The following is a 12,735-nucleotide window of genomic DNA, read 5'->3' on the forward strand; positions in this document are numbered from 1 at the left end:
GTGTAGTTATTTTTTCAAAAGTTACTTTATGAAACAAATTTATTAAAGACATCTTTCCAAATTGAATCACTTGTCTAAACAAAAATCAGTAAACTGCAACCAAGGAATGGATATAATTAAAAAGAGGGCAATAGAAAGAGGGAGAATTTAATTTTCAAACAACCTAACAATACCGGGTAATTGAACTTATATCAAAACGTACTCGATGATATGGACTCGAGACTTATTTAAATTGAAAGATTTAATCACTTTGGGTTCAATTAATAAGTCGGAAGATTTGAATTCATAGATTTAAGTACCTAATTTGGAGACGTAAACACAATAAAAATAATTAATCAGGCAATTAATAACCTTAATTAAATTCGAAAATTTGGTGGATAAAATAATCTTAGCAAAATCCAATAAACCGCAACTAAGGATTGATTTAAAAAGAGGAGAATAGTGTTCAAACATCCTAAATATAACTGTTAATAAAAACTATATCACACCATAGTCGATGATATGGACTCGGGACTTATTTAAATTGGGAGATTTAATCAGTTTAGAATCCATTAAGTCAGAAGATTTATTTTCACCTAATTAATTAAAACCTAATTTTGGAGATTTAAACACAATGAAATGATTAATCAGGCAATTAACAACATAATTAAATTAGAAAAGTTTGTTACATTGGGATAAACAATTCAAGTCAAAGCCATGAAATTACAAGAGTCCATGAAATTACATAACTCACTAGGTGAGGTTGTACTCGTATCAGCTGTCCATGTTGAAAGAACTCAAACATAATCAATTATTAATAAACAAGTTTCTTTAGATAACTTGGCTTTTTTACTAGTTTAAACCCTCATAAATAGAACACTTAACATCAAACTAGATGAAAATGAACTCCATTTCAAAATATTACTAAAATTCAATCAATCTTACTTTATTTCATTACCTACTTTACTCTCTCTTTATTTCTCCGACGTTTCAATATAATTTATTAATCTCCGTGCTCAAAAGTTTTGTATCAACTTAATTGGGACGGAGGTAGTACATGCCACATGAACTGTCAACATAGTCAGTATACAGTAAAATTCTCTGCCACAATCATCATAACCCATTACTGCGACTACCAACAGAAAATGCATATCGTGGACGACGCCTTTTTGTTACCCTTGTTGCATAGATCCTTTGGAGAGTGTTCGCTGCTTCAATCATGTTGATTCTCTCATGAGGTGTATTGGCTAAACATTTCATTGCCAACTCAAAAATTGACAACACGCATTGCTCCTTTGCACATAAATCCCGATCTTCGCTAGATAGGAAAACGGGTGCAATAGGAACTGAGTTTTCTTGTAATGATTCACTTACCCACTCTTTCAACCTCATTTCCCCATCAAACATATCATCTGTTGGCTTCTTCCCTGTAAACATCTCGAGCAACATTATCCCGAAACTATACACATCTCCATGTGTGGACACTTTCCCTTCCATTCCCAACTCTATCCGTGCAACATGCATGATAAGCATTCGATTAAACATTGCTATTTTTATAAATAAAAAACTATAATATCATTGAAGAATGAAAAGTTTAGAATTATGCATCACCTGGTGCAGCATAGCCGATAGTCGCCAATGTTTGTGTTTGAACGACAACTTCTCCATCGTCAAAAAGTTTGCCAATACCAAAATCACCAAGATGAGCGACCATGTCTTCATCGAGCAAAACATTGCTTGGCTTTACATCACGATGGACAACTGGGCATGTATGGCCATGGTGAAGATATTCCAAGGCTGCTGCAACATCTATTGCTATCTTCAGTCTCTGGATAAGATCTAGACAATGCATGCTGGAATATAACCATTTATCCAAGCTCCCATTCGGCATATATGTGAGCACCAAAGCTTTAAACTCTGGGCTACTGCAACATCCAATAACTCGAACTGTGTTTCTGTGTCGAATGCTCCCAAGTATCTCAGTTTCAGTATAGAAGCTCCTTTCTGCTCCTTGTAGTTGCAAGTTAAAAACTTTTACTGCAACTTTCAACCCATTAGAAAGTGTTGCTTCAAATACCGAACCAAAACTTCCTTTTCCAAGAAGGTTGCTCTCACTAAAACCACTGGTTCCCCGCTCTAGTTCTATGTAAGAAACTCTTCTATATTCCGTCACCGGTAAAATAGCAGTGGGAAGTAGTGTTGATTTCCTCGGTTTAAATTTATTTATAAACACAAGGATGACAATCACCATAGTCACAGCTAAAATCACAGAAGGCACTATAAATTTCATCAAGCTTTTTGATCTATGATGATTTTTTGTGCATGGTGGAACTTTAAATCTTATTGGACCACAAAGGGCAAGGTTGTTGGAAAAAGATTGATCACTCAAGTTACCAAAACAACCCTTGTCTGGAATTTCCCCGACCAATTTGTTGTTGGAAGCGTTGAAATGCACAAGAAAACGAAGGTCTTCTAATGACTTGGGTATAGATCCAGAAAGGTTATTGTAAGATAAATCCAATGCTTTCAAATTTCTAACATTTGCTAAGGATTGGGGAATAGATCCGTCCAACAAATTATTCGATAAGTAGAGACATTCTAATAACTGGCAACCACCAATTGAGCTGGGGATATTACCTGAAAATTGATTAAAGGATAAGTCTAGACAGGAGATTGACTTCAAATTTCCAAGTTGAGATGACAATTGACCAATCAAATGATTTGAGGACAAACTCAATTTCACGAGGTCGGTAAGATTCCAGAAGTTGGGAGGGATGGTGGAATTCAACTGGTTGTAGTCTAAGTAGATCTCTCTCAAGGATTGAACTTCACCTAAACACTTTGGTATTGAACCCACAAGCATGTTTCTATAAAGGATCAACTCTCCCAAATTATTCAATCGGCAAACGTCGTTAGGGATAGACCCTTCCAACTTATTCCCGTAAAGATATAATCTTTGGAGTTTCTTCATATTCCCAATAAAAGGTGGAATGGGTCCACGCAGCTGATTACCTCCCAAATGTATAGACAACAAACTACTTAAATTTCCAATTTCAGAAGGAATGATACCCACGATGTGGCTGTTTTGTAGCCAAATACTTTGAAGAGAAGAGGAAAAGTTCCCAATAGAAGCAGGTAGGGTACCATTCAGTGAATTGTCTGATACAGCCAAGTACTTCAAATTTCGACATTTAGTAAAAGAAGAGAGAAATGTCAACTCCTGAGTTGAAGATTCCTCTCCGCCCAAATGATTGTGATCGAGATATAGCATCTGAAGCTGTTTCAAATTACCAAGGTCTGGTATGGAGCCAATGAAGGAGTTGTTTCCCATGTCAACATCCACAAGTTTAGAAGCATTGTTGATTGTGCTTGGAATTGGACCATTGAGTCTGTTAGAATACAAATAAAGTATTTCAAGATTGAGAAGTGAAATCCCCATACTTGAAGGAAGAGTACCTGAAAAGTGAAAACTCATTGAGTGAGATTTTATTCATGGAAGACTTAACAATGCAGCTACTTTCTAGGTTTCTCTTTTTGGGTTGTATTCGCAATTTCGGATGTTATCAAAAGAATATGTTAAAAGTGAATAATGGTGAAAAGAAAGTTGGTGATAAGCTAAATGTATATATAAATATAACTTGCTATAAAAATATAAATGTCGAACTTTCTTTAAACAATATGCAGAAATCATATCATAAAAGAAAAAAAATTGATGACGTATCTATTAACAGTGGCGAAGCCAGAAATTTTAAAATGGGGGACCCAAATTATCGTTAATATTTATAGGATTTTTTAATATTCGTAACATCGGTAGTTCGAAATAACTAATATTTTCAATACGGTATAATGGATGGAATTTTTTATGATGTTTAAATGTCACCATAGAAAACATCAACTAAAATATAAATTCTAACAAATACTCCCTCCGTTTTTTAAAAATAGGGAAATTTGAAACTGACACGAGTTTTAATGCACAATTTGGTAAAGTAAGAGAGAGGGAGAAAAAAATTGATAAAGTATGAGAGATGGAGAGACAAAAGTAATGGAATTAATGTTAGTGGATTATGAGACCCACTTTAAGTTGTTAATTGTAGTAGTATAAGTGGTAAATAAATTGATGTATAGGGGTGTAAAGATTTCCTAGAATAGAAAGTTTGAAAGTTGCTATTTTTAAAGAACGTACTAAAATGGAAAGAGTTGCTATTTTTAAAAAACGGAGGTAGTACTAGAATACAATAATTATTTTTTTAATTTTTAGCATAATGATGGAAGAAAACAGTTACCAAGTGAAGAGAAATTATGTTCCAAAAAAAGTAAAAAGTAAAAAGAAACAAAAATGTTGACATTATGCTTAATAAATAGCATGAAGAATGACAAAGTTGCATAAATAAAAAGACATAGACACCACAAGAGTTGCAGAGAATTAAAAATGAGTAAAACTGAATCGAACTCGGGACATATTGGACAAGAACCATGTCTCTGACCAACGTTAATTTTTAAAGAGTTGCATAAATAAAAAGACATACATGTTAATTTTTTTGTGTACATATATTATAATAGTTAAGAGGATAATTTGAATGTGCCCTTCAAATTAGTTCTCAAGTGTATAAAGCATTTTGCTCTTGTTCGGATCAATTGGGAGCCTGATATTAGAATTACTTGAATTAATTGTTGTAAGAAACAAATCAGAAATTTACTTTGCAAATTAAACTATAGAGAGAGCATCCATGTGTTCAGGAAAGTTGATATTTACCAGATAAGCTGTTGTAGTCCAAGTTCACGTGTGTCAAAGAAGACATGTTGAATATGGATGTTGGGATATTTCCAGTTAAAGAGGCGTTTGCAATGTTTAATACCTCTAGTCGTGTAAGTTTCCCTATTTCGGCTGGAATTCCTCCTGAAATTGTGATATTTAAAGATATTCTACCATTGATCATCGCAAGAATTATATGCAATCTCTTATATCAAAGCTGTTAAGTTAAGATACTCCTATATTTGAATATCCAAAATAAATACTTCTACAAATCATAAATGAAAATCGATATATATGCAAACCTTGAAAGTTGTTCCTACCCAAATACAACCCCCTAAGCGTGCTCATGTTCCCAATTTCGAACGGGATGTTACCTCCGAGATTGTTGTAGGATAATGACTTTCTCAACACGTTTGTAAAAAAGAACTACTCCCTTCGTCCCAGAAAAGGATCCCATAGTTGACTTCACACGAATTTTTAAGAAACGTAAAGTAAAAAAGAGAGGCATATGCATAATACCTCTAAAATCGTTCATGCTCAGGTACAACTCTCTAAGCATACTCAAACTTCCAATTTCACTTGGGATTTTTCCATTGAAATGATTAACAGATAATTCCAAGTCCTGAAGATGTGTGCATTTCCATATGTTTGGTGGAATTTCTCCAGAAAGTTGATTGGCCCAAAGATTAAGTACTTCAATATTTGGAAGACGGTCGCACATATTACTTGGGATATTTCCAGACAAACTGTTGTTATAGAGATACACGTATTTCAAGGAAGATATGTTGAACAGTGAAGAGGGAATATTTCCGGTCAGAGAGGAAGTTGGGATACGTAACATCTCTAACTGTGAAAGATTCCCTATTTCTTCAGGGATTTTTCCTGCATTTTTACAAGTAGAAACATATTAGAAAACCATTTGCTTCATCTTCCCATTATGCTTATGAGTAAATTTAGTTTGAATAGGCATTCATGTGCTTAGCATATACTATTTGATACAAAAACCTGATTTAGTTTTTTATTTAATAAACTCCTACATTAAGGATGAAGTTACAAAAAATAAAAAGTAAACAAATGATTTTGTTAGATACTCATTTATTTCTTCTAAAGCATCTTTTCAATAATAGCAGCCGGGTAAAAATTATTTTTTAAACACAACTATATGATCATAAAACGACTTCTCAGCACAGCATAGTTTCCAACTCCGAATTTAGGAAAATAATTTATAGAAAAATCAAAGAAATCCTAGTTTCTTAAAAATAAAATTTATTAATATTATCAAACTGACAATAAAATAATAAAACCCTAGGAATTTAAAAAGAAAAAAAAAATAAAATGACAAAAGTAAAATAAAATTTGCACAAACAATAAATTGACAATTTTGTCGTCTGGTGGTCTAATTTCATTTTCTATTGATGTTTTTGCTTTGTATGTTGGAAATGCATCTAAAATTGATAACTGGACGCATTTAATTTTAATGTAAAATTGATAAAGTAAGATAATTATTAAAAAAATTAAAATATTATTAATAAATATAACTCACTTAATTAGAGAGATACTAAAATGGTAAAATGGAAAAATATGATTATGTATTAAGGATGAAGTTGGTATACTGAATAGACAATATAAGTGCTTTCAAATCATTTATCCATTTCAAATTATGGAATAGTAATATAGAAATCAAATGCAGAGGTAGTTAAATAGAGATGCGTTTACCTCTGAAATCGTTAAAGCCCAAGTATAGCTCTTTAAGCCTACTCAAACTTCCAATTTCACTTGGGATTTTTCCATTCAAATGATTGATGGATAATACCAGCTGCTGAAGGTGTCTGCATTTCCCTATGTTGGGTGGAATTTCTCCGGAAAGTTGGTTGGCCGAAATATCAAGTGCTTCAATATTTGGGAGATTATCGCACATATCACTCGGTAGCCAACCAGATAGGCTATTATTTCTAATTCTAATTTCTGTAAGGGAAGACACATTGAAAATAGCATATGGTATGGACCCATTCAACTGGTTATAGTTTAAGTTTAATATTTGTAACTTCTGGTTCTTGGTATTGTTATACAAAGATGAAGGAATTGTACCTAAGAAAGTATTCTTGTGCAAATAGAGTTCCTCCAGTTGAGGTAAACTGCCCAACCATGTGGGTATTTTTCCGGTGAATGAATTTGCTCCCACATTCATCACCTTCAAGCGACGCAGTTTAGAGAGCTCAAAGGGTAAGAAGCCACTGAAATTGTTGGAGTTGATGTCGAAATATCTGAGAAACGTAAGGTTTCCGAGATGTGGAGCAAGAGTTCCAACAAGGCCGTAGCCAGAGAGATTAAGAGCTGTGACACGGCCGTGTTTGCGGCCGCACGACACACCAATCCAATTACAGACTGATGTATTTTGCGACCAATTGATGCTCAAGATAGCATAAGGGTCGGAAGTGATGGAGTTTTTGAAGGAAATAAGTGCATGCTTATCAGTGGTGATAGAATTCAAGGAGAGGGCAAAGCTACTTAAGAAAATGATCGAAAGAGCAAAGGAAAAATTCAAATTCTCCATTAGTTTGCTTCTTCGCTGCTTCGTTTCTTTTGATAGGCTGACTTATTTATAGGTTTCATGGAATCTGATAGGGTCGCTAAATTCAAATTCTCCATTATTTTAATTGCATGCTTATCAGTGGTGATAGAATTCAAGGAGAAGGCAAAGCTATGTAATAACAAGATTGAAACAACAATGGAAAAGGTGAAATTCCCCATTAATTTGGTGATTGGTTTCTTTAGATTGACTGTCATAGATGCTTTTATAGTGGAATATGAATAATATAAAATGTGTTCTGGTTATTTATTCTGATTCGTTTCAATTTATGAGGATTCTGTTTATTTGAATTTTCGACAATAAAATATTAGTCGAAAAATACATTTGGAATATTAACGGTGTGGTGTCACATCTATTTGAAGACGTTTCAATACATATATAGGTCTTCACTTACACATAATTTATGAAGCTTTAATCGTTGATTTTTTAAACAAAGATATTTTTAGCAGTAAATAATTTAATTTCACTACCTTAATTTCTCCATATATTTTTGTAATTATGATTAATTACGTGAAAGCGATATTTGAGTCTTGGTCAACGGTGACTATTCTTCTGGACATATGAAATAAATTTTGAAATATATATACTACTGTATCACATTTTTCCAATGTAAAATTGAAACCTTATGCTAATATAATATTATCGACCTTTAAAAGTAAAAGAATTAAACAGAATGAATTATTATATTCTATTCAGAGTTTATAAAATTGAATTAGATTTCTGTGTTATATTAATGTTAAAAAAATTAATCGGTGGTTGAGTATATGAAATATGATGGACTAATAACATATATTGTTAAACTCTTAGCGTTCTTAATAGCTTTAAAAATATCATTATCTAATTTTCTAATTTTTTGTTGTAGGGCAACCAATAGTGGAATATTAGTTATCCAAGTTTGAAAATTCATCCATTACAACACTCACACATAAATTTATGCATTGTGAACACATTTCCTATTTCTGATTGGTGGATTAAAATATTTGTCCAAAAATTCTCTTGTTTGTTTGACAGTCAAAATCACCCATAATTGGCGTTTAACTGTTAGTTTTTTTACGGTTTCATTAAAAAGGTATGACTCTGGCTACATTTTTATTTGTTTGGGACTTTTTTATTTGTATGGGATTGGATTTTTGAAAATGTTCTAGATCAATTTTATAACACAGCCCTATATTTAGATATCAAAAATGTAATTTAGTCAATTTCTGTTCTTTTATTTATAGGAGTGCACTATGTTGATATCATAGTTAAACAAGCAATCTGTGATACAAAATTGCAGCATTATGGTGACACTATAGTCAAAATAATAACCTAGGCAAGCAATCTGAAATATATAAGAAAAAATAACTTGACACATGGTTCAAAGCAATCAGCGATACAGAATTAGAGATAATCAAGCAATCTGCGATACATAGGGCAAACCTGCCACGTGACAGGTTAAGATTGAATCTGTTCGTAAATCTAAGAATTCTCATTTGTGGTACCTGGCCCGTGGCTCATTAAGATTGAATCTGCTCCTAAATCTAATGATTCTCATTAGTGGTACATTGTAATTTTAGATGTGGCTGTCATTTTAGTATAACCCTTTGTTCATATATACATCCTAACTCTAAATTTTAACTAACTTTTAGTTTGTATATTTATTTGTATAGTATTTCAGCTAAATAAATAAATAAATAGTTATAGAAACGGTAAAGGTCAATTTTGGCCTTAAACATATAATCAAAATAAGATATTTGATCAAAAACATTCAGTTTTTGAAAAACGGGTCCATAACAAATGAAGATGTCACTCCTTATTTTATGGTTCTGTTAAAAACTAACAGTTAGCTCTAATTGCACAGTGACATGACCGTTGCTTTTTTGATGAAACACAAAAAAGGACCACCCCGACAAAGATTTTATTTATTATGGACTTGTTTTTTAAAAAGTGAATGTTTTAGACTAATTTATATTTTAGTCATATAGTTAGGATTAAATTGGACCTTTTAAGTCTTATGGAAAATAAGAAAAGAAAAAGGTAGGTGGATAGTGTAAGTTGTCAATCCTCTTAAGACTAAACTAATTAATATATCCGCAAGTGCTCTAAACTAATTAATATATCTGCAAGTGCTCTAAACTAATTAATATATCTACAAGTGCTCTAAACTAATTAATATATCTACAAGTGCTCTAAACTATAATTAGTAGTAGAAGTTTCTTTGACGCACTGGGTGGATTAAAATATTTAACTATTAATTGTATATCAGCAAGTGCTCTAAACTATAATTAGTAGTACAAGTTTCTTTAACGCACTGGGTGGATTAAAATATTTAACTATAATTAGTCGATTTTGCACGCCATTAGTGGAATTTTACTTGTAGTCATCCACATTTGAAACATGGGTCCATAACAAATGAAGATATCACTCCTTATTTTATGGTTCTGTTAAAAAACTAACAGTCAGCTCTAATTGCACAGTGACATGACCGTTGATTTTTTGACGAAACACAAAAAAGATCCTCCGGCAAGGATTTCATTTATTATGGACCTGTTTTTTAAAAAATGAATGTTTTAGACTAATTTATATTTTAGTCGTATAATTAGGATTAAAATGGACATTTTAAGTCTTATAAGAAAAGAAAAAGGTAGGTGGATAGCGTAAGTTGTCAATACACTTTAGACTAATTGACGCACAATATATTAGTAGAGTTTTTTGACGCATTGGGTGGATTAAAATATTTAACTATTAATTGTATATTTGCAAGTGCTCTAAACTATAATTAGTAGTAGAAGTTTCTTTGACGCACTGGGTGGATTAAAATATTTAATTATTAATTGTATATCTGCAAGTACTCTAAACTATAATTAGTAGTAGAAGTTTCTTTGACGCACTGGGTAGATTAAAATATTTAACTATTAATTGTATATCTGCAAGTGATGTAGACTATAATTAGTCGATTTTGCACGTCATATGTGGAATTTTACTTGTAGTCATCTACGTTTGAAATAGTCAACAATCCCAATCCACACACGTACGGTCTTGTAGTTGTAGATCACCTTCACTAAATGAGCTTAGTTATCTTTAATTATTTATTTTTTTCTTATATTTTGTAAATGAGCCTTATTATTTATTCATACTGCTATTAAATATAAATATTCTATCTTTTATCAAGGGTTAATAGGAAAGAAATCTCAACTTAAAATAATGATGCATGGAGATTAAATCCACCCACGATCTATTTTAATTCAAAACATATCCACATATACATGCTAAGCACTACAGGGACTTTAAATAGTGGTAGTATTAAAGTTTTAATTTCACATTATACTGTAATGATTAAATGTAAAATTTATATGAGAAGACTAGTCTATGCCTTTGTAGTGTGGGCTGAATCAGAACTTGAGTTCTGGTTAGCCCAGCCCAGCCCAACTATAAGATGGATTGCACAAATAAATATTGTTCTACTTTTCAATCATATATAGGCCAATTAACGGTAAAGTCTTGCAAGTAAATTTAGATCTCACTAACTTTTTTTCATCCACTTTTCTTAAAATTTCTTAAAATATGTACCGAGAATAAATGAGACTCCTATTCATGGACGGGGGAGTACTACATAAAAAAAAACTTGTGCTTGCCTTCTTGTTCTAACCAGTGAAAAATCACTCTAAAATCATCATTACATGCACAGTTTGTGAAGAGAAACTTATAAATGCGATGGTGGTAGTAGAACTACTTTTTACATAATTTAATCGTGGAAATTGTAGAGATTGAAACAAAGTTGAATATAAAACTAGTTGAATAACATCAAACACCAAATTTTACAGAACTAATACAAAGTTTTTTTTGTAAATTAATGTGAACATCTTTGATTGGTAGCTAGATGAAGCAACAAGCAAATATATTTGCAGCTCTCAGTAAAATAGTGCTCAAACATACTCTGCATTTGTATGCATTCACTCTTGGTAAAATTGTGCTATCAACAATGTGAAAATTACACTTGGCATGTGGAAATTCCTACATTGTATCATACTATCATTGTCCCGATGTAAAAGTTATATATCTTCATCAATATTATGAAAAAAAAACACATTAAAAACCAAGATAGCTGAATCATTCATTAAATCATGAACTACTACTAAGAAGAACTAATAAGCATTAGTTGAATTCACAATCACCTCAAAATAATTTCTCAAAAATATCCTATTAAGATCAAATGCTCAGAGAAATTTCTTGAAAAATAATATTATATGGATTTATTTATACAATTATAGTAGAAATCAAGATACTAGCACTTTAAATATATCGTTGAAATTTTTTAAAGTAACGAATATTCAAACATATTTGATTTACCTACAAAAAAAATACTCTATCTGTCCTCAAAATTTAATTTTCTTTTGCCATTTTACAATATACCCCAATATTATTCACTTTCTTTTTTTCAAATTCTTTTTTTACTGCTCATTACAATGTGGATCTCTTTTTTTTCATACTTCATAAATTTGGTATTAAAATTTATATTTTTATCAATGCGATCAGTATCTATTTTTAAAGAATGAAGTATGTTAAATTGCATGGCTATCCAATTGAATGGTAAAATTAATTAACAAAACAAATATAATTACAAGAACAATATGAGGGTACGTTCTTCAAAGAGGCCAAAAATCAACTAGCAACACAAGAACTAGCAAGCATTACCTTAACAAATAATCTAACCCCGGCAATAGATTAAATGCAACCACAAGGGATTTTGGATAAATCTTCAATGATGAAGATGTGTGCTCAAATTTGAGTATTTGTTCTTCAATAAGGTTCAAAGTCTCCTGACAAAAACCCTAGACATGGGTATTTATACAAGAGGATAAAAGTGCTAAATAAAAGAGACAAAAAGAGTCCAAAAATGCAAGTCGAGCAAAAAGCCCGGTCGGGTGTTTTTCCTCATGCTAAAAGCCCGGTTGGACGGTTTCTCTGGAATCCTCCAAAACCATTGTCTTCGTCTTCGAAAGGGCTTCGCGTGAGTATCTCGCACGCCCCCATCGGAGTCCGGATGAGAGAGTTATGGTCATTATACGAAATTCGCGCATTGAAGATCGAATGAATCCAAAAGACATGTCCTGACGGGCGTCGCTTCCGTTCCCTCCTCCCACGAGGCCATGAGAACCATTTTCAGCTTCCGGTCGTCCCCTACTCGAGCACTCTCTTTGGAAGAGCTTATTCCACGGATGAATGTGCTTAAAGCTTCTTGCATCTTCTTTGTCATTGCCCTCGTCATTGGTCGATGAATGTCCTTGGTGGGGTTAATCAAATGATGCGAGACTTGTGGATTAGCATCAAAAATAAATGTAGATATGGAAAAAATTAAAGCTAATGTAGACTAAACATGAAAATATGAAAACATTTTGGATTTTGACGAATTGTAGAAAAATTGTAATATTAG

The 12,735-nt window shown here is 32.2% G+C and overlaps 1 protein-coding gene across 2 annotated transcripts; it reads right to left on the reverse strand.

Annotated features, from left to right (window-relative positions):
- Nucleotides 1–871: 871 nt before the first annotated feature.
- Nucleotides 872–7,496, reverse strand: LOC121780673 (probable LRR receptor-like serine/threonine-protein kinase At3g47570). Of its 2 annotated transcripts, XM_042178303.1 has the most exons (6): nt 6,821–7,496; nt 6,449–6,697; nt 5,252–5,614; nt 4,733–4,876; nt 1,591–3,435; nt 872–1,484 (listed from the first exon to the last, which is right to left on the reverse strand). In XM_042178303.1, exons 1-6 carry the CDS (start codon nt 7,284–7,286, stop codon nt 1,093–1,095), a joined length of 3,459 nt encoding a protein of 1,152 aa, XP_042034237.1. In that variant the 5' UTR covers nt 7,287–7,496; the 3' UTR covers nt 872–1,092. The 2 variants fall into 2 exon arrangements, with proteins under 2 accessions (XP_042034237.1, XP_042034236.1); XM_042178302.1 differs by having other exon boundaries at nt 6,449–7,495.
- Nucleotides 7,497–12,735: the final 5,239 nt, after the last annotated feature.

Source organism: Salvia splendens, chromosome 20 (assembly GCF_004379255.2).
Source record: "Salvia splendens isolate huo1 chromosome 20, SspV2, whole genome shotgun sequence".
Lineage (NCBI taxonomy): Eukaryota > Viridiplantae > Streptophyta > Magnoliopsida > Lamiales > Lamiaceae > Salvia > Salvia splendens.